A 26698-nucleotide genomic window follows, 5' to 3' on the forward strand; every position below is an offset into this window, starting at 1 on the left:
TTTGCTTACCTGTTTTTACTATGATCTGAAGCAAGAACTCAATAAAATTATTTATTTAGCAGTATGTAACATTAAAATTGCAGAAAAAGATGACGTTTTTAAATAGCTGAAGCTCTAAGTGGTCAGGCTACTAGTTGACCAGAACTCGGTCAAGATAAAACGTTATTTCTCATGGGGTAGGTAGGTCACAGGCTTTAAGCAGCTCAACACAACTGACCTGAAAAAGCATCATGACTTAAGCATGTTCTCTTCCTTCCCCAGTTTTGACACCTTGTGGTACCACTGCAGGTTAGGTGTATTAACATTAAGCAGAGGAATGTACTCATATCAAAAGAATCACAAAGCAGAACATGTTGACAGAAGGCAAACAACAGGCAGGACAAGCTGCTCTATCTGAATATGACAATCACTATACATATCCCAGATTCTCCATCTCATTCCTGTACCGCTGTTCAGACACCTTGCTTTTATGTTGCTTGCTCTCTAAATGCTGCCGGAATTCCATTTCTTCGCCAGCCCCAACATTACACATGGAACAGTAAAACTGGCCACTTGGAGTAACGCACATGGCCAGATCCCGTGGAATTCTCTGCCGAGAGCGGGGATTGAAGTAAGGACCTGCTAAAGCAAGAGGCAGAAGTAATGTACTCACTTCAGCATACTAAGTGAATGGTGGTCTGACCAATTATCACTGTAATTTGTAATTCTAAGCTCAAAGTATAAAATTCACAGATTCCTAGCTTTAAAAGAATGTAAAGTTAATGGGTGTTTTAAATTACAATTTTATACAGGTTCAACCTAAAAAGCTAAAATGATTCCTCCAACTATCGTCAGAAATGTTACTGTAGAGCCAGACCCAAACTCTAAATGGCAATGTCTCTAAAAAGTAAATATAATTTAAAAAATACTTTCATTTCCAAGCATTATATAAAAATCTGTATAATTATGCTAATTCTTTAATCCAAAAATTCTAAGAATTATACTAAGAAAATGTTGAGAATTTTTGCATAGAGATTTATGAACAAGGACATTTATTTCATCAGAGTTTATAAAAGCTTTTTTGGGAGGGTGAGGGGAAAGGAAAGATCCAAAAATATAACTCGAAAAATCATGGTAATGAATGCAATGGAAAACTATATAGTCACTAAAAACAAGGTTATAGAAAACTCTTTAGTAACAATATTTGATTATAATATGCTATTAAGTAAAATAAAAATATCACAAAATATGATTACATTTCCATTTTACAGAAGTAACATACACAAAGAATTGGAATGATGTATACAAAAATGGTGGAATTATTGATAATTTTTTTCTTTACGTAACTGACTTCTTAAGTTGGACCATTAGCTCAATCATTTTCTGCTTTTCCTTTCTACTATAATAATAAACATTTAAGGCTTTTCTCAAAATGTTACTTTAACTGCATGCTACAAATATTGGTGTATTTTTATTACTATCTGGGTCTAAGAATTCTCCATCACCAGTATGATTTCTTCTTTGGCCCATGAGTTATTTAGAAATGTTTAAAAACTTCCAAACACATAAAAATTTTGTTTGCTTTTTTATATTTTTATTATTGACATCTCATTTAATTATACTCTGATCAGAGAACATAAGTCTAAACCACCTTCTATCCTAAAGTTTTTTTAATCTAATATTAAGAGACCTACCTCAGCTTCCTTCATTTCAGCTGAATATTTTTTACCTAATCTTAAAATCTTTGTCTTTTAACTGGGACTTTAGTAAGTTTACATTTATTGCAACTACTGATATATGTGTAGATTTTCATTAATCTTATTACATTGTGCTTTCTATATGTCCCTTTTTTCTATGCTTCTCTTGCCTTTTCAATTAGCTTTTTGTTGTTGTTGTTTGTTTTACTGTTCACATGAGTGACCTCTGCTCATATGTGTATGCATTGGAGGCTGGGGTAGGGAAAGGATGAGGGACTGCTCAGTCCTACTCTCCCTACTGAAGGTAATCAGAAAATGCAGGAAATATTCCTATAAACTAGTAATTCTGAACTGAAGGTATATATCAGAATCACTGAGGAAGCATTTTCAAAACACACATATGTCTGAGTACCACTCTAAATTTACTGATTGAAAATCTCTAAGTCATGGTTCAGCCATGTGTATTTTATAAAAACTCCCCAGATAATCTGAGTCACTATCCTGGTTGAACACTACTGCTATAATTTTTATTTTCCCCAATAAATGGGGATTTAATATGGTGCAACTTTAAACCAAACAGCCCATTTTTATAACGCATTTAAATGTCTCAGCTGACAAATACCAGAAGAAACATAAAGGTACTATAAGAGACCTTAAAACATAGACTTGGTTTAAAATCAAAATAAATAATACTCTAAATAGGAAATAAATAAATAAGACCTGAAATAAATACCAGCTTGAAAAACCACTAGACCAATTCCACAAAACAACAGCTAACCCCAAATTCTCAGGGCTATCTATTACCATTAAAGGAAATAAAAATAGAGGAGACCATTTGCAGAATGTAGTGAAGGTATGTGGAAATCCACAGAATACCTGAATTATTCTGTACTGCATACATATTTCTCCTATTAGGCATCATCTTATATTCATTCCCTTCTTTCCGGGACCGCCGTTGACCAACCTCTGAGGATTCTCTGGAGAAAAGAAATTTTAAAAGTGAGACTTCTAAACAAGGATCCCTTTCAACTCTTTTCTCTCTAGAGACAGTTAGTCTCACATAACACGCTGGCCTAAGAGAAAACAGCAATACCTACGAGAATGAGTTACTCTGAGCTTCCGCCAGCCGCAGCCTCTTGGCATGATTCTTCCCTTGATAGTGAGCCTGGGCCACAGCCGGAGAACTGAAGGAGGCATCACAGAGCTTACAGTAATCATTCTCTGTGGCCAGAATCACTCTGCCTCCTGGCTTAAAGGAGCTCATCTGACAGCAAAGACATGAGAAACAAGGTTTAAAAATGTGCACTTTATTCTCTTCTTCTCAAAGTTCCTTCCTTCTAAGAGTTGAAAAATAACCAAACGTTATGGCATGACCACGAACACTCAGCTTTATAAGGACAGGAAATAATTCATTCCAGAAAGAAAAAAAGAAAATATGGCTGGGAGACAATCGTGGTTTTGCATTACAATCACCTGTGTACCAAACTGATGAAAGCCTCATTGCTATCTCCATTGAAGAAATTTTAGAAAAGAAGTTTAAAAACCCAATATGGAAGATTTAGGGCAGTACAGGTAAGGCCTAAAATCACATTACCAGAAAGAACAAAGTCCTCCCAGAATCCACCAACAAGTATTTACTGAATGCCTACTGTTTATAGGGCTTGCTAGCTAATGCAAAAGTGATATACAGACATGTATTTAAAAAATGAGCCCCTGTCCTCAGCGTCTGTAAATTAGCTACAGATATAATATAATTAGGGGGGAAATAACCAGCAGATCCAGACAATTGTATTCAGGTTGGGAAACAGTGAGTTAAGGGAAACTTAACACAGTGCCTGGAAAACAGTATGAACTCAGTAAGTATTGCTGGGTTAACAAAACATGACACATTAGATTTTGGCTAAAGAAGAATAAAATATACAATAAAGAATCTGGAAAGCATATCATATCAGGACCAGCTGAAGGAAATAGCACTGTTTCACCTGGAAGGGAAGATTTTTCTGGGGACAGGATAACTGTTTTCAAAAATCACAAAGGGCTATGCTATGAAAGAAGCCTAAGGCTGTTTGCCCAGGAGGGTGGAGCCAGTTGAAAACAGTCCCTAACAGGAAGCAGCTGTCCATTTTTAGAGCAGCCTTCAGGTATTAGCACTGTGACAACTACTCAGCCTGAAGATCTCTCTGGGTATTTTCTTGTCCTCTGATTCTCTTTTTAACATATCTCATTTTCCCCACAAACTCATGAGGACAAGAATAGCTAATATTGCTATCCACACTGTAAGTACTGAAAAACTGACACTCAGAAAAGTAAAATTATACCATGGTGTTTAGGAGTAGAGGTCTAAGGTCAAGAGAAATCATTTGCTCCACCACTTTATAAAATTTGTAACATGATGGACAAGTTACTTAGTTTACCTGGGCTTTTAATAAACTTCCAGGTGAAACCAATGCTGCTGGCTCATGGATCATACTTTGAGAAATAAGGTCAATACCTCTGAGTTGTTGCAAGCATTAAAAGAAGTCAGGACCCAGGCCAAGAATGAGGCAAGGGAGGCACTTGCCATGGGCACACAATTTAAGGGAGCATCAAAAAACTCAGCAATCAGGATTAAAAATACTTAATGGGGGGTTTCCCTTGTGGCACAGCAGTTAAGAATCCGCCTGCCACTGCAGGGGACATGGGTTCGAGCCCTAGTCCGGGAAGATCACACATGCCGTGGAGCAGCTAAGCCTGAGCACCACAACTACTGAGCCTGTGCTCTAGAGCCCACGAGCCTCAACTACTGAGACCACGAGCCACAACTACTGAAGCCCGCGTGCCTAGAGCCGTGCTCTGCAATGAGAGGCCACCGCAATGAGAAGCCTGCATACCGCAACAAAGAGTAGCCCCCGCTCGCCGCAACTACAGAAAGCCCGCGTGCGGCAACGAAGACCCAACGCAGCCAAAAATAAATAAATAGAATAAAAGAAAAATACTTAATGGAATATTTTTATCAATCAAACTTATTGCAAAAAAATCAATGAGGAACAAAACAAAAATCAAAATTTTAAATAAAGACAGGATCAGCAACAGTGCCATGCCAAGCCACATTGCTGCCTAAGGCAAAAGGAAAATTAATAACACTTATCCTGTCTTTAAGTTTTTGACATTTTGTTCACCATTGACTTTTTCACGTTAATTTTGAATTTTAGAAATATCACATTATTTATCTTGATTACTGAGTATTTTGGCTCCCTCTTAAATTCTGTGCCTAAGTCAAGGGCATCCCTCATCTCACCCTAGGCCCAGCTCTGAATGAAGTAATGCATGAAAAGTGCTTAGCAGAGTACCTGGCATAGTAAGTACTCAATTAAAGTGATTATTATTTATTATTATTTATGACCTATAGAAAAATAATACTTCAAAGACAGAGTAGCATCCATACTTCAGAGGCTACTAAAGTACAGGAATATCTTGCCTCAAAGCACCTGATCTATCTCCCAAAGAGTGAAAGGAACTTGGCTCTCAAGTGTGTGTCATGATACCAAAGTCCAGAAAGAGTTTATACAGGCTCTCTGCATAGAGGTAAGGAAAGGGCAGCCTCAAGAAACTGATCTTGCTGGAAGGCAAAATATAAAGTCAATGGGATTAACTGCGATAGAGATATAAATGTTTAAAAATCTCTCATTCAGGGCTTCGCCTAGACATTCAGGGCCATTTAACCCAGAATTTTGAGAAATGCATAGAGAAAGACTCATGAAATAATTTTGTTTCGTCATTTCATGCACCGTAACCAAAGCCAATGAGAAATCTTGGGATTCATGGATTTTTGCATGCATTAAATCCAGCACCACGGAGTTCAAGGAGTTAAAAGCACTAAGTAGGACCTTTTAGGAATATTTGCTCAACTGTACCTTGATGGGCACATAGACAACAAATTTTACCCATGACCATCTGTGCATAGGACAGTGCCCACCTTGACACATGTGTCTCACCTGCGGAGGGACTGGAACAGCTGGAGTAGCCACAGGTTCCACTGCATTGCTCATTCCGGCAGGAGGAGGACAGCTGTTTGCTGCATAGTAATTTCGGAGTTTCTTACCATGATTTTTACCCTAGAAGTAACATGAAATGAGAAATCACTGTGAGGAAGATTTGTCAAATTGAGTTAATGTATTTATTAATAAATAAATTTTATTCTTTCAGAGATATGCAACAGTGGGATAAACAGACCACTAGCTAGATTTGATTATTACATCTTGAAGTAGAAGAGTCTACTCTTTGATTCTAACAGAATGATTAAGTTTATCTGGGAACGATAAGAGAACAAAGCCAAAAGACATTAATTTCCTATATATTTCTGGAAAAGTACCACATTTTCCAGATCTGTGTCCTCTCCCAACTTGTTGCCATTCATATGCTACTGCCTAAATATGAATTTTATGACACTCTGATCTAATCTACTTTGTAAGTCAGTAATGAAATGGATAATCCAATTACTTTTACAAAAATAGCACTTACAGAGCATCTTTTTACTTACAAAGAACTCTCATATGCATTAGCTCATTTGCCACTCACAAAAATCCTGTAAGAGGAATTTGTTAATGTTATCCACATATGACAGCTGAGAAACTGCAATCCAGAGAGTGTGGGGAACTTGCCCCCAACACCTTCAGGAGGCCTAGCAATGGGGCCGGAGCTTGAGGCAGGCCTTCTGAATCCAAAGCAAGGCCCTTTTTCAGTACAGCATGATGGCTTCAGGATACACCGTGAACCTCTATTAAAATGGCTTTCCTCTCTCATCATGTTTCGTTTAATTTATTATTCACAAGTTTATGGCTGAGCTGATACAAACTGGTGGGAAGGGTCAGTGGTCTAAAAGCATTTTAAATGAGGGTAAAACCGTATATTACTCTTTAAACTGCACTGTAAAATCCAAACCTGTAGACAAATATTTATTCACCATCTACTACATGCTTAGCCCTAGAAATAAATAGGACTAGCATATGATCTAGAGGAGGAGACAGATACGTAAGCAGTTAAAGGAATGAGCTAAGTTCCACTTTCTGGCCACTGGAATGCTGTAAAGGTGCTTTTACCATGGTCACAGTGATCTCCAGGAGTCAAATACAACAGTCACGTCTGTGCTGTCATCATGCTCTAACTCTAAGAAGCACCAGACTATTCATACTCCCTCCTTCTATTGTCTTCTATGACTACCTCTTACCTCCCTACCTCTCATTCTCTAAATGCTGCAGCGTCCAATGCACTACCCTCAGCCCTCTTTTATCTCCATCTATACACAAACTCTAGGTTATTTGACCCAGTCTCCCAGCTTTAAAATATAATCAATAAGTTGGTGACTCCCAAAATTACCTATATCCATCCCTGTTATGAGCTAATTGCTTGTGTCCCTCCAAAATTCCTATTTTGAAATCTAATCCCAATGGGATGGTATCTGGAGGTAGGACCTTTGGGAGGTAATTAGGTCATGAGGGTACAGCCTAATTAGTGCCCTTTAAAGAAGAGGCCAGAGAGCTCCCCGGCCCTCTTTCCACCATGTAAGGATATAAGGAGATCTCCTTATATCCTTACATATAAGGATATAAGCCTGTCTGCAATCTGGAAGAGGACTTCGCCAGAACCCACGCATGCTAGCTCTCTGATCTCAGACTTCCAGCCTTTAGAACTGTGAGAAATAAATGTTTCTCGTTCAAGCCACCCAGCCTATGTAATTTTATAGCAGCCCCAACAGACTAAGACAATCCCTGACCTTCAGAGCCATATACCCAACTGCCTTCGTGCGATCCACACATTGCATTCTTAAGAGGCATATCCAACTTAAAACATCTAAAACATAAATTTGGGTTCCCTCCCCACCACAGAACTTTCTTATCAGTGTCACCACCACTATTCATCCACATGTCAGTAAATGGCACTACTCTCCACCCCGTTACTCAAGAAAAGCCGAGGGGTCTTTTTCTTGAGTCCATCCCTCCTTAAAGCCAACACATGCAATCCATCAGCAAGTCTTGTCAGCCTACCTCCAAAATATATTTCCTAAGTCATTCCATTTCTTTCCATGGACACTCAAATGCCACAGTAATCTAAGCTACCAACTTTTTTCACTTGTAGTAGGCAGCACCTCCTAATGGTCTCTGCTCTACACTCTCATCCCCCTAGCATTCTCCTCATAGAAGCCATACTGACAATTCTAGACATAAGTCACATCTTGTCACCTCTCACTTAAAATATTCCGATGGCCTCCCAGTACACATAAACTAAAATCCACAACTCTTTCCTGTAAGTCCTATTTGATCTGGTCCTGTCTATTCTCAGACTTGATTTCACACAGCACCCCTTCCTCCTCATCACGTTCCTGCCTCACGGCCCATCATGCTGTTCCTTAAACATGCCAAACACATGGACTCTAGGGCCTGTGTACTCGCTATTCCTTCTGCCTAGAATGTTCTTCTTTCCAATCTCTACATGGCTGGCTCCTTCTTATCTTTCAGGTCTCAACTCAAACAGCATCTCACTCAACCTGAGATGTCACCCCCATCGCCCAAACCCACTCCCCACACACACTCTCCATCACACTGTCTGCTCTCACTTTATCATAGTGCTACTTATCACTATCTGAAATAATGTTTGCTTATATTTTTCTCTTTCCTACCCTCTGGAATGTAGACTCCTTGAAAATAAGGGCCTTGTCTGTCTTGTATAGCTCCAATTTCTAGAACAGCTTCTAACATATAGCAGGCAATCAATAAATATTTGTTGGATAAATGAATCACTATTATAGTGGAGATAAGGAACAAACTGCTTAGGAGAACACAGAGAAGGAATGGCTTACTTCTGCCTGAGTGTGTCAGGGAAAGCTTCCCTGAAAAGGGGACGTGTGAGTTATCTTTTAAAATGAGCAAGTTTACTAGGCAGGTAGGGAGTGAGGGGAAAGAAAATTGGGAAAGAGGAAATAGTGTGAGCAAAGGCCCAGTCTGCTGGAGAGATGGTCTTCAGGATCCTTTGGAAAAGAGGTAGGAATTGATATACACAGGGAGCTAATTATTCATGGTTTTGTCCATGATACAGAACTCAGACTTTAGAGGCAGTAGGGGGGCCTCTGAATGATTTTAAGCAAAGCAGTTACATGACTGGATCACATTTGGTAAATATCATGGGAAATGTGAAGACAGAGAAGAGAGTCAAAGACAAAGCCCTAGGATGATACAATATAGTGCAGTAGAGAATGAGGATCCAGAAAAATGAGATTGAGAATGCCTGGTTTATGAAGTAAAATGAAAACCAGAGAAGTGTGGCATTGTGGAAGTCTAGAACAAGGTGTTTCAAAAGAAGAATCTAGGTATATACATTATTAACCCAGGAACTTTTACTTCCAGGTATTACAAAACAGAAACACACATATAAGGAGGTATCTATAATAAATGTTCCCAGAAGGACAGTTTGTAACCACTGAAAAGTGGAAACAACTTGACGGTTTGTAACCACTGAAAAGTGGAAACAACTTAAGTGTCCAACTACAACATAATGGATAAACTGTTCATACAATGTAACACTATACTGTAGTGAAAGTACACATCTTAGGCCATGCGTGTCAACATAAATGATTCTCATAACAAAATGCTGAATAAAAAGAACATGTTGGAAAAGAAGATATGTAAGAGTAATCATTTTAATCTGGGGGTTAAAATATGAAAACCACTACATTTTTTATAGGAAGATACATATGTAGCAAAAGTACAAAAAAGTGGGGGGCATGAACAATAAATACCAACTTAGTATCGTGGCTACATCTGGGAGCATAGGAGCATCTACTGTTGGGAAAGAACACAGCTTCAATTGAACTGATAATTTTCACTCTTGAAGCTAGATGGCAAATACACATGTTCATTATATTATTTTAAATACTTTTTATGTCTGAGGGACTTCAAAATGATTTTAAAACACCAATAACCAAAAAAGGAGTGGTTCACCAGGTCAGGACGGAGAAGTAATACTTGGATTTGAAAAGACACAGGTCAAGAATAACTTTGGTAAGAACCACTTCAGTAGAGGAGCAGGGGATAAAAGGTCATATGAAGTGGCTTAGAGAGAGAATGGGAGATGTGAAAATGGAGACAACCCATATAAGCAGCTATATAGAAGAGTTCTACCACGACAGGAAGCAGAGAAATAGGGTACAGAGTTAGAAGGGGAAATGGGTCAACAGAAGATTTTTTTTAAGATGGCTTAGGCTTCTTTGCATGACAACAGGAGGGAGTCAATAAAAACAAAAGAACAAATGATGCAGGAGCTAAAGCATAGCTATAGAAGCATAGTCCATAAAAAGGCAGAAGAAGATGAGGTACACAGGACTACAGGAGGGATCAACTTCAGATAGTGTCAAGCATTTTATTTCCAAAGCAGTATCCACAGTGGTATTCGAGCAGATACTGCATCCATACATAATGATAATAATGGCAATTAACAATTTTGAGCACTTATGTTACAGGCAGTATTATAAACACTTCATAAATATTATTTCATTTAACCTTCACAAAATCCCTATCAAGTAGGTAAAATTATTATCCCTATTTTACATATGAGGAAACTAAGTTCAGAGAGTTAAAAATTTGCCCAAGAGCTTTCAGATAGCTAGGTAGAGGCTGCCCAGATTTGCATTTCTACATATATCCTCTATGAACAATATAGAACAATAAGAAAAACAAATAAAACTGCACAAAAACCATGTCCTCCATACAACTAGAAGCCACAGAATGTCCAGACTCCAAAATAACTGTAAGTGAAAAAGAAAAAACATCATATCCCAGTGAGTAATCATTCATGCTCCTGCCACAAGCCTTCACAGTAAGTAAAATCTTCACAGTCCAGCAAAAACTGAAGGACAGAGAAAAGAGGAAGCTAGCAGCAGGCCTAAAATTGTTTTATAACCACTACCAGAAAAAGTAAATCCATTAATTTTATAAATACTAAAACATGATCCAGTCACTGACTGCTGGAGAGGGACTTAAATGTACACATGATCTGAAGTGGGTATCTTCAAAGTGGCTTCTAAAGGAGAAAAAAGGCAAAAAGGAAGGGAGAGGCACCCTTTGGCAACTGGCAGGTGAAAGGGAAAAGAAGCAAAACAGGAAAAGTTAGCGTCCTTTAGGACAAAACAGAACAAAACAAAAATCAGAGGACATGCAAACACTCTCCTGACCACCGTAAAAAAAAACACCTCACAAATTATTAAAGAACTGGACTTTGATACAGTAATAGAAGAGGTTGCCATTGAATTAAGAATCTCATAAACTACCCAAAATCCACATAATGAACAGACAAAAACAAATCAATTCTATACAAAGTTACTACCAAAAAAAGCAATACATCTCAGCAAATGAACAACCCCTCAAAGAAAAAAGAAACAGGGCTTCCATGGTGGCGCAGTGGTTGAGAGTCTGCCTGCCGATTCAGGGGACATGGGTTTGTGCCCCGATTTGGGAAGATCCCACATGCCGCAGAGTGGCTGGGCCCATGAGCCATGGCCACTGAGCCTACGCATCCGGAGCCTGTGCTCTGCAACAGGAGAGACCACAACGGTGAGAGGCCCATGTACTGCAAAAAAAAAAAAAAGAAGAAGAAAACAACGCTCCAAACTGAATTAAATATAGTATTCAAACAAAACTTTGAGGATATAAAAAATCACCTTGAATCAGGAATTCAAAATGTACAAAGAAAAATGGGCAAAATGTAATGAGAAATGAAAAGAAGGAAAATTAAACCCAGGAAAGAAAAAGATAATTATGCCCAAAATGAGGAGTAAATACAAGTGTCAAAGAAGAATAGACTCAAATGAAAATGTAATAAGAGGCATTGAAGAAAGACAGAAAAGTAGTCAAGAAAATAAAAATGATACAAAGAAAAAATTTTAATGGGTCAGAGAGGAAGCAATGGAAATGAAGACAAGTAAAGAAGGAATAACTTATGTAAAACTGGAGTCCCTGAAGAAGAAAAGCAAAACAATCAAACAGAACTAATATTTGAGGGACTTCCCTGGCGGTCCAGTGGTCAAGACTCTGCACTTCCGGTGCCGGGGGTGCAGGTTCAGTCCCTGGGTGGGGAACTAAGATCCCACATGCCACTCAGCATGGCCAAAAAGAAAAAAAGAAAAACTAATATTTGAAACTATAATTGTCCAAAATTATCTAAAATTGTCCAAAAGTAAATGAAGATCTGAATCTACATACTGAAATGGCATACCAGGTATCTGGGAAAATTAACCCAGAACAGTCAAATCTGGGGTAGATCTTTTAAAAGGTATGAGACTTCAAAGAAAAAGAAAAAAGTCCTCAAGCTCTCCAGGCAAAAAGATCAAATAACTTACAAAGGCAAAAGAATTAGAATGGCATCCACAATATGCAAAACAAGGCAATAATGGAGCAGCATATTTTAAAAAATAAAGTGTGAAACAAGGATTTTATGTCCAGCCAACTCTTCCTATATCAAGTGTCAAGACTATAGAAAAACAGTTTTAAATATATAAGACCTTAGGAATTCAATACTTAAAAGTCACTCTTCAGAAACCTATTAGAGCTTCATTCAACAAAGAAATGACTGGGAAAACTTCAGCAAAAAGGCTGATGGTAAGTATTTTCATATGTCTAATTGTATCAAAGACTAAATAAAAGGTGAAGATGAGGGTGAAAGATCAATGTTCAAATATTATACATTATGATACAATGGAAATAATGCAACAAAAAATGGGAAGAAAAAGGACAGGGGAAAGTAGAATAAGCTATTGATTCTGCAATAGGTAACTGTCGGGATACCATTAAAAACTGACAAACCAGACATTAAAACATTAAATAACCAAACAGGCTGGTAAAATCATTTTAAATAGTATAAACAATATGAAAATGGACTACAAAGGATGGTATGGTATGACACTTTTCTAAATATACCTTTATGTATGATTCTGACTTTTAGAACTATGTTAACATTTTACAGACTTAGAAAAAGAATCAAAGCCAACAAGAATTGGGGAAGACCCGAAATGAAATACATACAAACAGAAATAAGCCTAACTATATGAAAAAATAAATACCATAACCGCACTGAAGGCGGAGGGAAGAAAAAAACTATTCACATATTCACATAGTCTCAAAGTATCTCCCCCATGATACTTATTAAGCACAAAAAGAAAAACAGTAACTTTACAAAGGACAAACCTAGTAGGTAGCACCTTTGTAAACTAAGTAACTTTGTAAAATAGTATTTTAACTACACACTGTAATGCTAAAGACAAAAAGAACAATGCACAAATATTTTCTTCTCATTAGTAGGCTTGTTTTTCAAAAGGACATAGATTATCAATCCCTGAACTACTTTATGTGTACTGTGAGTGAGTGAGTGTGTGTCTGTGTTGTGAATAATGAAAGTCCAGGTTTCTCACTATCAAAGAAAGGAGTTAAACATTAAGATAAGGTGGAAAGCTGGAATGAACACTGTCATGTTGTATTGAAATTTTAAGCATCAGCCTGAACTCAGTTTTCAATATGTGTACGTATAGATAAATACAAATGTATGTATACATACATATATATTACTAGCTCTGTCATGAGAAGATCTAGAAGCAATGACACTCCAGTACCAAAGGGCACACCTAACACTTAGATTTTGGTTTCTAAATACCATTCTCCAATAAAAGAAACCTGGCTCCTTGAAGAAATGGTTGGCATGGGGAAGGTACAACAAAATACTGGAACAACTTGTATTGTCAGAAAGTAAGGAACTATGCAAAAAATTATGGAGACATATCAAAAGAACATTAGCAGCAGCCTGAAGGGACACACACCGGTCAAATGTGAGACAGTTAAAACATCAAAATAAATTACAGTAAGTGTTTATATCCCTGGAATAAAATGAGAATCCATAATCCATAGTGATATTCATTAATTAATTAACTAATTAAGAAGAAAAAAGTTCTCCTTTAAAGTAAAATTCTAACTATAAATGTAGAAAGAATGATTAAAACAGAAAAATCACCATTTGGCAAACACCACAGTAATAATCGTTGCAGGGAAGAATCATCAATAGATGCTAAAATCACTGAGTAAAAATATAATGAGAAATATTCACGTAGTCTCAAAGTATCCCCTCATATGATACTTATTAAACATGAGAAGAAAAATAATAACTTTACAAAGGAGAACCCTGGCAGGCACCACATTAACCAGTGATCAAAGTTAACAGCACCAGTGATGCAAAATATTCACATCATGTCCTTCCCAATATGAGGAACTGGGAAGGACACAACCTTGGTTCTATGGTATTCCTGTCCAAAAAAACCACATAACCTGAATTTAAGCATGAGAAAACAACAAACAAACCCAAACTGGGACATTCTACAAAACAACTCTTCAAAAATTGCAAGATAGTAAAAAGCACAGGAAAACTTAATCCATCCAGATTAAAGAATACATAACAACTACATGCAAAACTTTATCCTGGATTGGATCCTGGAATCAGAAAAAGTACATTAGTAGACAATTGGTGAAATGTAAACAGTCTGTGGATTAGATAATATTGTTGTTATCAGTGTTGATTTCCTGATTTTGCTAATTACATAAAATATTAAATTTGGAGAATCTGATGAGGTGTACTCAGAAATTTTTTAGAAGTGTTTTGTAAGTTAAAAGTTACTTAAATTAAAAAGTTAATAAAATAAAATAAAACTTGCCCAAAGCCACAAGTAAATGCCAGAGCTGGGAACATGCTTGTTCCAGAGCCCATACCAACATGCTCCACTGCACCTTAGGACAACTAAACACAATTAAAGACTAACTCAGGTACCAGGAACTGTTCTAAATGTCTTAAACACACTAACTTGCAGGTATTATAAGTATCATCATTATCATCATCATCTTCATGAGGCATAGAGAAATAAGGAAATATTTCCAATATCATACATCTAGTAAGTAGTAAGACTACAACTTGAACACTAGCCTAACCCCAAAGTCCATGATTTCATGTTCTTAACTAATATCCTATAAAACAGATGCTAGAAAAGAAAATAATAAGAAATCAAAAGATCCTTAAAAATTAAAGATATGATTGTCAAAATAAAAAAAAATTCAACACAGCATTAGAATTTAAGACTATCTCTCAGAAATTAAAGAAATAAGAGAGAAGAGATAAGAAGTATGAAGAATCAATCCAGCTAATCCAAGATAGAGCTAACAGAATTACCGGGAAAAAAAAAAAGAGAGAGAGAAAATATAGAGAAGAATATTATCAAGGAAATAGTACCAAAGAAAATTCCCCAGAGTTCAAGAGAAACAGGAGTATGCAAACTGAAAGGATCCACTAGTGCTGACAGGGACAAATGAATAAAGACCCAGACCTAGACACATCCATCATTGTGAAATTTCAGATACCAAGGATAAAAAGGAAAGCCTAAAAACTTCCAGAAAAAAAAGGTCCAAATTAAAGTGGGTCACCCACAAGAGAATAAGAAATCTGAATAAGATTTCTCTTCAGCAACACTAGGAAGACAAAAAACAAAACAAATCAAAACAAAACACACACAAACACAAAAAAATGCAGTATAGCCTTTAACATTCTTAGGAAAATAATTTTCAGCCTGGAACTGAACTGTCAAATATGAAGATATAATACAGACATTTTTAGAAACACAAAGGCTCAGAAAAATTTATTTCCCATTCATCACTCCATCACTTTTTTATTTTATTTTTTTTTGAAGATTTTTTTTTTGATGTGGACCGTTTTTAAAGTCTTTATTGAACTTGTTACAGTACTGTTTCTGTTTTATGTTTTGGTTTTTTGGCCACAAGGCATGTGGGATCCTAGCTCCCCAACCAGGGATCAAACCCACACCCCCTGCATTGGAAGGTGAAGTCTTAACCAGTGGACCTCCAGGGAAGTCCCTCCCTCACTTTAAAGAGAGAGAAGTGTTGTAATATAAATTTATATTTAACCTTTCTTCCTTCAAGTAAGGTGAAGATGTACTCCAACAAAGCAAGATTAAAAAAAAAAAAGAAAACATGTATATTTAGAAATAGTAGCCTAAGCCATAGAGTAATGAAGAGAAGTTCAAAATTAACAGCTGTGCAGCAAAGCCAGAGGGCAACCAGTTGAGACTGGAGCAAGAAGATAGAGGGATCCAGAAGATGGGGCGGGGGGAAAGATCCCACACAACAGACAGAGTGATCAAGAGTTGGAAGGGAAAATGAGGATATGATAAAAATACATTATGTAAGAAAAAGAAAGGAGAAAAGAAAAGCAATGAAAAACTATAGGGAACACAAAAATCTACACAATGAAGTCATGATCCAAATGTAAAATATCTAGTCCAAATTAGAACAGGAAATCAGTGGGTTTCATGAAGATAAGTGAAATGGACTGTAAACAATAAACAGAAAGATTAAGAAACTCGTAGATTTTTTTAAGGCATAAGATTCTTCTCCGTATATTTTTTAAAAGTGTGAGAAACTCAAAGAAAAACAAAAAGCTATTTCAAAGTTATAATCCACCTATGAAGCAAACTAAAATGGACATGATTTTGAGTAACTGGTGACTTAAAAGAAAGGGCTACCCATCTGAACTCCTCTTTTAAGTAGCATGGAATCATGACATTGGAAACAAAGAGAAAGAAACAGCTTTGCAGTGAATATTTCCCTACTGTTAATAATGCAAAAGCTGAATATCAATTTTCAAGGGCCGGAATTAACCTGCAAATATGAAGCATGGGAAACTTAATTTGATTATAGAATAAACAAAAATGTGATAAACCTTGATAGTGTCAAAATAAAACTACAGCCAACCCAAGATGGGAGGTAGAAAGAAGAATGGAGAAGAAAGAAAAGGTAGGGGATGGATAAGGAAGGGAGAACAGGTGATTACTGCTTTTCATTATAAGTACTTTGTTCTATAGGCATTATTTTGCGAAAAATATCTTTTAATGTTTTAAGGAGAAAGCTGTTACCAGTGCAAATGCTACAAAGAGGTCAAGTGAGAAAGCTAGATCTGGCCTGTAAAATCACGGATGACCTTGAAAAGACCATTTCATAAGAATATTGGAATGGAAACCAGAGTACGGTGGGCTGAGAAATGAAGACCTGAAGAGGACAAGTATACCCAGCAGAACTCTAAGGACAGGAGAGAAGAAAAGAAAGGTTGCTAACAAGAAGAATTAAAAAGAAAGGGAAGGTTGTTGTTGCTATTTTTATTTACATGGGGAAAAAACCTGAGCATGTTTCTAATTTGACTAAGGTAAAGAAGAGACGACAGGTGATGAAATCCAGAGTACAGGATGTGGAATCAGCCTTGTACAGAAGAAGGGATATCTATTCTTCTGGAATACAAAGAAATGAGGTAGGGATGGATTCAGTTTGGGAGGCAGAAAGGCGGTGAGATCCAGCTAACAGGATCACAAAGAGCTTCTTCATCCACTAATGAAGTGTATTTTGACCATTCTCAGTACACTGGAAGCTCATATGAAAAACGATCAGATAGGAAATTTTTGAAAACACAAAAATTAGCTGAAATTAGAGATTATGCTATCCAAAGCTGGGTGATCAATGTGAAAATGTATGTGCCAAAATCAGTACTTTAAATTTGGGGATAACATCAGTTGCATTCTCTGTATTATGAATTAAGATCACTACCTTCAGTACTACAATTCTAGAGCTACTTTTTCCCCCTGTGTTCTATCTCTCTTTCTTTCTTTCTTTCTTTCTTTTTTTTAATATATTTTGGCTGCATTAGGTCTTCGTTGCTGTGCGCGGGCTTTCTCTAGTTGTGGCGAGTGGGGCCTACTCTTTGTTGAGGTGCACGGGCTTCTCATTGCAGTGGCTTGTCTTTGTTGCAGAACACAGGCTCTAGGCACGCGGGCTTCAGTAGTTGTGGCACACGGGCTCAGCAGTTGTGGCTTCCAGGTTCTGGAGCACAGGCTCAGTAGTTGTGGCGCACAGGCTTAGTTGCTCCACAGCAATGTGGGATCTTCCAGGACCAGGGCTCGAACCTGTGTCCCCTGCATTGGCAGGCACATTCTTTACTGCGCCACCGGGGAAGTCCCTATCTCTCTTTCAAATTAACCTGATTACTATGATAGGTTATTATTTGGCTACTAAATATTCCAAATAGAAATCTATGTTTATGACAGATTTTTAAAATTTACCTTGAGTAACTAGTTCTTTTTCAAAAGAGTACAGGAATTAACAGGAAAAAAAATTGTTGACTTTATTTTAAAATGTAGATGCTTTAGCAAAATTTATCCATGCTTTTTGCTTTTTAAATTTCTGTTAATGACCTTCCATCCTAAAGTGGTTCTTCCTCTAGGCATTTATGCTGCTGAAACAGTGTTATGTTACTCCATGACAGGCTTACCCTAAGTAACCTGAAGCCTGCAGACGAATTTTTAATAAAATGAAGACATGTTTTTCCTCCAAAGGTTTTACTTTAAATTATAACTAAAACCATGATTTTGAGACCACAAAAATATGTACCCTCATTAAAAATTAAACAACAGCTAAGGGTATTTTGAAGCAAGCTGACTGGGTTAAAAAGTTCTGGGAATAAAACTAAATCTGTGATGATCACTGATACGCATGGGTCATTGCTAAGGCAGCCCCAACTTAAGAACACAGGGATGGCAGGGAAAGATCGCAGTGAGCTTAAAGGGAAGTATTTATTGAGCAGTTTCCATTGTGTGTCCTGGATTACTGGAACATGATACAGTTAGACTCTAGTGTAACACCACTCAAACCAGACTAAAGGTTGTTTACAATACCCTGGGCAATTTGAAACTTTGAGATTTCAACAATGGCATCAACTAACTAAAACATTTTGAGTAGTGTACTCAACCGTGATTTATTACCTCACATGAATGTGTTTCTAGCTTATAAATAAGCTACCACTGACCCCTTTTATCTCACACATAATTGAAATAATGAATTTGTAGTCTTGGTATCACTCTGTATTAAAAATTACAAAGCAGGCGTTTAGAGTTGAAATAAAACTTTACTCCCACCATCTCACCAGCCATTAGCTTTATTAGTCTACAATCATTGCCATTCTGCCTATTTCTGGTTCGCAGTAAGACTTAGTCATTAGTCTTACTCTTGTCTTTAGCAGCCTTTTAAAATCACAGCCTATTCATGTACCCTTGGTGTAGTCTCTGATGCATCTTTCAGGCTAACATTTCTATGCTTTGCTTCTATGTTGGTTCATCCACCTCTAGGTTGTGTTCATGTTCTGATTGTTTATTATTCTGATTTACTCTTTGATCCACACTCTCTCATCTTGACATTTCTATTTCGTTGAAATCCAGATTTCACGTCTAAATTAGCTTTCGTCTATGCTACCCTAATGAAATTGCTCTGTACTTGTATACATGAACTGCTTTGCTTTGTTTCTCTGCAGAAAACTTCTTCTTCTTTAAGAATTACCAGTGACATTGGTTTCATTCAAATCTTTGCTTCTAAGCTCTTAGGAATAGGCTTTTATTACACCCAAACTTTTCATTTTCCATTAGGTTCCACTCTCTTGATACCTGCTTGCTTCTTCTCTACTCTAACCTTCCTTAGTTTTTGGCTGCTTAAATTGTTTCTATGACAGGCTGTCCTTTTCCTCCAACTTTTCCACTTAAAAATTCTGATTATTGAGAAATTTATCTAAAATTCACTTCCATTTTCTTATATTTTCTAGTTTATATATTCACTGTATCACTGAGGGAGCTGAAATTAAGTATATATTACTCATCAGCTAAAAAGTTCAGAGCGCACACACACACAAATGTAGAAGAAAAGAAAAAAATCTAAATAAATGTTGATTCTCTTTCTTATTTAGTTTAAGCCTTAGAATCCAATGACCCTGCTCAAACTGAATTCTCTCTATGTATAACCAAAAGCATCCATCACTGTCTATAAAGTCACAAAGTGATATTAGGAGAAAAAAAGGCAGGAGGTGTATGCACAATCCATGCACACATATTAAAATTACACATTGCCCGAGAGTCTTCCCTCATAAAAGTAAACAACTCTTCTGTAAAGAGTAATTATATGTTTGTATGACACACAAGTGGGCTTGCTCCCGAGTTAATGGTTTACTAGGGGCTTTACACAGCTAAAAATCAAAACTTTAGAACCCAGGCTTGATTTTTCATAGTGCGTCGTAGGCCATAAAACCGAATATTCCACAGGAACAAATGAAGACAAAAATTAGCACTGTGTCTTGGATTTGAGATAGATCATCCATCCTAATAGACTCCAACCGAATGGCAAAACAGGCAAAGGAAGACCCTGTATCAAACCATCGTCGTGGAGAGTGGTACACAGAGAGAATGAGAGTAGGGGTTGGGGAAAAGGAAAAAAATGTAAACTAAAACCAGAAGAGGCCTTTATGAACCAATAATGACACGTGTCAAGATCTGGGTGATAATCAACTCAACTTTTTGCACCAGAGGGCAAAACAAACCCAAACAACAGGAACTCTAAAGAAGTAACATATCATGTTTTCCCCTAAATCCCAGAGAAAACAATTCACCACCAAAATGTTTCTGATGTACAATCACAAAGTGACACAATTATCACTCTTCAAGATCAAAACAAAACAAAAAAGACTTGCACCCAGAGTAAATAAAAACTTTAAGTTGGAGAAAGTTGTAGAGGCACAATAGAAGAAACATCTTTGTAACAGTCATCTTTCTACCATACTGTCTTATTATTTTAGATATTCATGCAGAGAATAGATAGTCAAATCAATGATGACCCAGAAGATACACTTTCATTCAATGGCATTTGGCCTCAATTGCTTCTTTGAGCTCTTTTCTCAAAAAAAGGATATAATTTTATATACAGAAAACAATCTAGAATAAAAAGAAATACTGTACTCTCTTTCTAGCCAAAATTTAATTTTCCATTTGTTCTTAGGTAATAACATCCTTTAAAATTGTCCTTTCCACTAGTTATTCTACATGGAGGTGGAAGCTTTACATCTTAGAAATAAGTAACAGCTCATACTAAAGGCTAAAAGGAGTCAGAGTATGATTACTAAAAATGAAGAACAGGGTTCAATACTGCAATGTCATTTTATTCTCGCTACAGAAAGATACCTGTGTTTTCCTTAGCAGTGACAGAGGTCACCAGGAAAAGCATAAGATTCATAGACAGCGAATACCCTGAACTGATACAAACTGTATTAGCTAGAAGAGAATATTTATAAAACTAATTCTTCTAAACAATTTTGACACTGGACTGAGTTTGGTACACCATGTTTCAAACAGCTGTTCTCCTTAGGATCACAGGTTCAAACGCGAATAGACGATTTACATTTAACAACTGGTAAGCTATCAAATGCCACACAGCTAAGTGTAGGAGGTTGAGAGAGACGCCATCCTATGAAAAGTGATGCTTTTTTTAAAAGTAGGAACATTGTGTTTTTAGCCAAACAAACTAATACTTAGCCATCTTATTATTCCAGGCACAACTGGTCATTTCAGAGACAACTCTGAATTGGGCAGAGCCCTGAAATGTTCTCCCACTAAATGCCTGATTTTTCTCTTCTTCCCTTACCTGATAATGAGCCTGGGCTTGCTGTGCTGAGTTCAAGGTGACATTGCAGAGCTTGCAGTACAGGGGCTTACATAGCTCCTCCAGGGCAGTGTCTTGCTCCCCTCCCTTAGGTAACTCTTCTTCCCCGGCCAGAGGCAAGGAAGCCTCCTGCCCAAAAGGCTTCTGCGGCGGAAGCGGCAAGGTTCCTGTAGACCTGGCGGCCACTGACATAGGAGGAGAGGATGAGGGCCGCTTAGGCGGAGGAAGCCCAGCGTGTTGCAAGAGGATCATTGGGTAGGAAAGACTTGGGCATAATCCAGTGGGTGACGAGAAGTCGGGTCTTCAAATCTGAATCAACAGCAAAAAAATACTTAAAAATGTGTCCTCTGCAATATGACGTGTAAATGACCACACCATCTGCCCCTTCCTCTACTTCTCCAAACCATCTTTAGGACTCCTTTCCTTTTACCTCATCCAGCAGACTGCCCCTGTGTGTTAATCCACACTGACACAGTGCTCTTCCACTGAGAACAGCTTTATAGATCTGGCTTGATTTTGCTTGGCACAGCTCCAAATGCAGTCCCTCTGGCCCAGGAACATTATTAACAGTATTGCATCCGTGGCTAATTAAATCTAAAAATCACATGGCTGAAATGGACATCAAAGGTCACCCAGTCCAGACCCCTTCCCTCAGGCACACTTAAACACTCCTGATGATAATCATGCATAGACAAAAAACAAAACACCACCAGCAAAGAACCTTAGCAAATATCTCCTTTCCGTGCAAACTAGTCTTTCTATCCAAATGATATCAAAAAGAATGAAATAAAGAGTTTCACTGCTCAGATTACTGCCAGCACTTCTAGAACTAGCTAAAATATCACAGAACTCTAGGGAAAAATCTGAGTTACCATGTGACAAAAATAAATAGAAGTGTACCTTCTGATCAACTAGTAATATTTAAATAATTGAGCCAATGACTCCTCAGAGCAGAGGCTGCAAGCAGACAACCTATACGTCACATGCAGCCACAGATGTGTTCTGCTTGGAATATACAGTGTTTTGTTTTGCTTTCATTTTTAAATTGAATTAAAGTCAACATTTAAAAATCAAAAGATTTGTGGCTCCTCTTGATAAAAGGGTGATCTGGCAACACTTGGCCCATGGTCCTACACGGGCAACAATTAGCTAGTTAGGGCTGACAGGCACTGTCCCGTGGTAGCCAAGCTTGCCTTCTCTAGGCCACCTCAGTCCCCACTCAGCCTGCTGCCTATATTCATATTACTGGCCTGCTCCCCGTAAGCTTGAGTTTAAGACCCCACCTCATATAGCCTTAGACGGTATTCATGAGTCCACTATAAAATCAGAGTATTTTCTCTCCCTCTAGAGGTAAATTACCTACATGAAATAGTGTATCAAGTAAATGTCCAATGGCATACTGAATCACACTACCACAAGCCTCAATATAATTCTAGTTCCTCAGTCTTTCGACTACTTGCTTTCCCCTTCTTATTAAATAACTGATAGTCTCTATTCTGTTTCCCTCAGAAAAGACCCAGTATGTTCCAATCCCACTTCAATTTTATCTATGATTTCTCCGGTCTCCCACCCAGACGGCAACTTCTAACCCTGAGTATCTCAAAATGAACCACAGTATGCACTTTGAGTTCCCACAATTCTAATTAACCCAAATTAAAATCCTTATTTCAAACTCCTCTATTCTTTTCACTCTCAATACTATTAAAACCTCTTTTCTTGGTCAATAGAATATGGCTATTTTAAGCTGCTGGAATTTTCCATCTGCAATAGAAATGTGTACATTTTATGACAATAATAGATTTACTAAAATTAACCAAGAACATTTCGAAAAGTTAAAAGTCTCTTTTACCACATTTAATAAGTATATACACATGGAAATTGCAACCAAGTAACAGCTTTTATACTAAATTCAGGGTCTTGGGGCAGCAAAGGACATCAGTGCAATGGGAAAATAATATAGTAAAGGACAAAGTACATAAATTATTAGTCATAGTACTTAACAATACTTCTCATTAAACATAATATTTAGAAATACAACAATATTATTTTATTCTCAAGCAGAAGTATGCTGTCCATTTCTCTGAGAATATTTTTTTAAAAAGCAATACAGATTTAGAACATTTAAAAAGTCAGGGTCTCTATAACCATATTATTTCTCTCAATTAAGTCAAAGACATTCAGAAAGCAAATGCAGATACAGATATTTTGAAAAGGGAAACTAAGGAGACAAAGACCACTTTTTTTAAGTTCAACTACCTAATTATAATAATTCATAATATTAAAAAACTACACATACCACCTGTACAGAGACATACTGATACCAAAGTGCCAATGACAAGCTGTCAGTTCAGAAGAGAAATGGTGGAGGAGGGTGTCAAAACATCTGGATAAAGGAAATCAGCAATATAAACAGAAAATCAAATGCTACCAAATGCCTAGGCATGTCTGGACTTGTTTTATGAAAGTTTACTCCCACTTGAGGAAATACCAGCATGTGTCTCCCCCAGTGTTGTCTACAGGCTTCCATCAAAATAAAGGCCTGATAAAATCCCCTGAATTGAAGAAAAAATTCTCACCAAGTACAGACTTACCCATTATTGCATCTTACCTTTATAATGTTTAAAGAATAGCTAGATAGTCCAAAATTCTTTCTTGTAATATTTAACAATCGAAACGATGTCAACTCCCCCCAAAAGCGTCTCTGCATGACAATTACATCAGGTATTTCTATACTTGCAAAAAAAAAAAAAAAAAACTAGCAGAAAATAAAAAACTAAAAGAAATACTAAAACGAAGCCTTCAGTGAAAGCAGGAATGGTGGAATATAAAGAGACTCAAAGCACTTGCGACTCAGATCTGCTCAACTACTGCATTAGATTAAAAGAAACTAACTTGATAGCTGATGTAAATAAAATATTCCTTGGATCATAAAAGCCATTCAATTTGATGCTTGAAGTGGCATAAATGAAGGATTTATGGTGGTTAATATCCCGGTTTGGAAGGGGTTGAGGGGCAATAAAGAAAATCAAAGCTTCAGTGTACCCTATTTAAAGAAAACGAATGATCATATAGCATAGTTTTCATGATCGGACTGGGGCCTACTCTTCACTTACTGTATTAAAGACAACCACTTTCTCATTTGGAGAAATCTTCTTAGGAAAGGGAACACAATAAAGGAACAGGTTACTGGCACCTCAACAAACTAGGGAAGTCTGTAATTGGGAATTCTGGAAACGAGGGAAAGACAGTGAGCGTTATTCAAAGGTCATCAGAACGCAGCGAGAAGGAATGAGAGAGAGGAAAATAGAAAAACAATCAGTTGAGGTAAGGTATATCACATAAGGAAGACCCAAAAGAACGGAAGAATCTGGGGGAGAAGAGGCCTTGGTGGATTGGCGAATGTTCTCTAGGCTCAGCTATGACGGTTCCTAATCCCAGGGAACCTTTCACGTTATTTGAATCAAAGCTACATATACTTCAGCATCGCCCACATACACCTTACATTCTTAAAATGTGCATGCATACACACGAGCGCGCACACACATACATACACATACACACGCACCTCAATCCCATAAGGATGCCATCACGAAAGATGGAATCCCCGGTCTCCCACGGGGCGGGGGCAAGCGCGAGGGCCAAGGCAGCTGCACGCCTAAAATGATCCAAACAGTACACGTGAAATGCTTATAAACAAACAGATAAATAAAAGCAGCGCGAGTCTGTCACGTGGAGGGCAGGTGGAAAGACCGCACCGGAAAGGAACTCCTAGTCCCGTCGCTCCTGTGCTCGTCCTAAATGCCCCGAGGCTCGCAATCGTCCGCACTTACCGGAACCCCCAGAACGCTCCGGGAGTCTGGGCGCCGCGTCTGCCCGGGACGCCCGCCGCCCTCGGTCCTACGCACCCCGCTCGGCCCGGTTCAACTCCGCCTCCCTCCCCGCAACTTTCTCGCTGGTCCCGCCGAGCCCCCTCCGCAGCTAAAGGCTGACTGTCAAAAGTCAGTCCAACCGGACCCACAGGGAAACAGCTGCAGGAAGTGACTGCGGAACCCGGAGGCGGCGGAGGAGGAGACTGAAGGCGCCGGCCCGGCGTCGCCAGTGCGCATGTGCCTGGTGGAGCAGGCCCCGTGGCGGCGGCAACTACAGCGGCGGCGGAGACTCCAGCCCCGGGCTGGTGGGGCGCGCGCCCGGCAGGTGCGGGGACTGTGAGCGCCGGGACGCTGAGCAGGAGCGGCGAACCAAGGCACGAGTCAGAGGGAGGATGCACCACCGCGAGTCCTAAGACCTGTTCATCATATAACCTGGAATGTTGATCCAGAGCAGAAACCTGGGCAGAGTTTTTGCAACTTTCATCTCCTGTCATTGAGATCCAAACCTTTTTCATTCCAGCCCCACCCTCAGTCCGCTGATTGCTGGCTAAGGCGGCAGAGTGGAGTGGCCAAAATATCCAGGATCTTTTAACCTGCTGCGACAGAACCTTTAAATTGCACCTTTCCCCAGGAAGGAGGAAGACTAGTCCGGCTGCCTACTCATTGATCTCCAATCACACAAGAAAACACGGAGGGAGAGGGAGAGTCAGAGATAGACAGACAGACTTGCCCTCTCCCCAGCATCAGAGTGGGCAAAGGATAGAGAAGACCTTCTCTTGAGCGCGCGCGCGTGCGCACACACATACACACACCAGCCTCGCCTGCAAAACAGGAAAGACTAGGAAGAGACTGGCTAAGGCCAAAATGTCACATCCTCTCATAGTCAACCTCAACACTTTCAGGGTTGACATTGAAAGATGAGCTGAGAAAATTCCAGCTCTAAAATTCTGTTAACTTGTAAATTAACCCATAGGAATATTTCCGGGGGGGGGGGGCACGTAAAATATGCATAACATAAATTTACCATTTTCACCATGTTAAGTGTTCAGTTCAGTGCCATTAAGTACATTCACAACGTTGTGTACTTATTTTTTAATCATTAATTAAAATGTCAAGGAGAGCTACTTATAGAAAGATGTGCCTTAGTAGTAGGCAAACTACTGCAGGAAATTAAAGCTGTTTCTTTGGTTGAAACACACCATCCAATGCTACCACCAACACACCAAATTGACTGTTTTCAAGAAATGACTTAATAAATACATTGACTGTTTAGCAATCACACCCACAGCTAGTGTACACAGGCCATTTGGGGAGAGTAATCCATCATGCTTAGGTAGAAAACAAATTGTTTTTCTGAACTAATTTTCTGTTTATGTATACATACTTTATATGTCAAGTTTTTAAATGGCCACATTGTTTTTAAGTAGTCTGGTTTGATTCTTCCATATGAAACTGTCCAGTTTCCCCATCGCCATTTATTGAAGAGGCTGTCTTTTCCCCATTGTATATTCTTGCCTCTTTTGTCATAGATTAATTGATTATATAAGTATGAGTTTATTTC

The 26698-nt window shown here is 38.2% G+C and overlaps 1 protein-coding gene across 2 annotated transcripts; it reads right to left on the reverse strand.

Annotated features, from left to right (window-relative positions):
• ZMAT3 (zinc finger matrin-type 3) lies at positions 1-25355 on the reverse strand. 2 transcript variants are annotated; one of them, XM_065876792.1, is made up of 6 exons: positions 25099-25355; positions 21251-21577; positions 5651-5770; positions 2774-2940; positions 2553-2653; positions 1-621 (listed from the first exon to the last, which is right to left on the reverse strand). In XM_065876792.1, exons 2-6 carry the CDS (start codon positions 21518-21520, stop codon positions 410-412), a joined length of 870 nt encoding a protein of 289 aa, XP_065732864.1. In that variant the 5' UTR covers positions 21521-21577; positions 25099-25355; the 3' UTR covers positions 1-409. The 2 variants fall into 2 exon arrangements, with proteins under 2 accessions (XP_065732864.1, XP_065732865.1); XM_065876793.1 differs by lacking the exon at positions 25099-25355 and having other exon boundaries at positions 410-618; positions 21251-21520.
• Between the last annotated feature and the right edge of the window lie 1343 nt (positions 25356-26698).

This window comes from Phocoena phocoena, chromosome 4 (genome assembly GCF_963924675.1).
Source record: "Phocoena phocoena chromosome 4, mPhoPho1.1, whole genome shotgun sequence".
Lineage (NCBI taxonomy): Eukaryota > Metazoa > Chordata > Mammalia > Artiodactyla > Phocoenidae > Phocoena > Phocoena phocoena.

Excerpts from the sequence above, each read along its gene's own strand:
- ZMAT3 (XM_065876792.1), bottom strand. The coding sequence starts at position 21,520 with ATGATCCTCTTGCAACACGCTGGGCTTCCTCCGCCTAAGCGGCCCTCA. Across the intron at positions 2,941-5,650 it reads CTGTTCCAGTCCCTCCGCAG|ATGAGCTCCTTTAAGCCAGG; the intron begins GTGAGACACATG and ends CTTTGCTGTCAG. Across the intron at positions 2,654-2,773 it reads GCTCAGAGTAACTCATTCTC|AGAATCCTCAGAGGTTGGTC; the intron begins GTAGGTATTGCT and ends TCTTTTCTCCAG.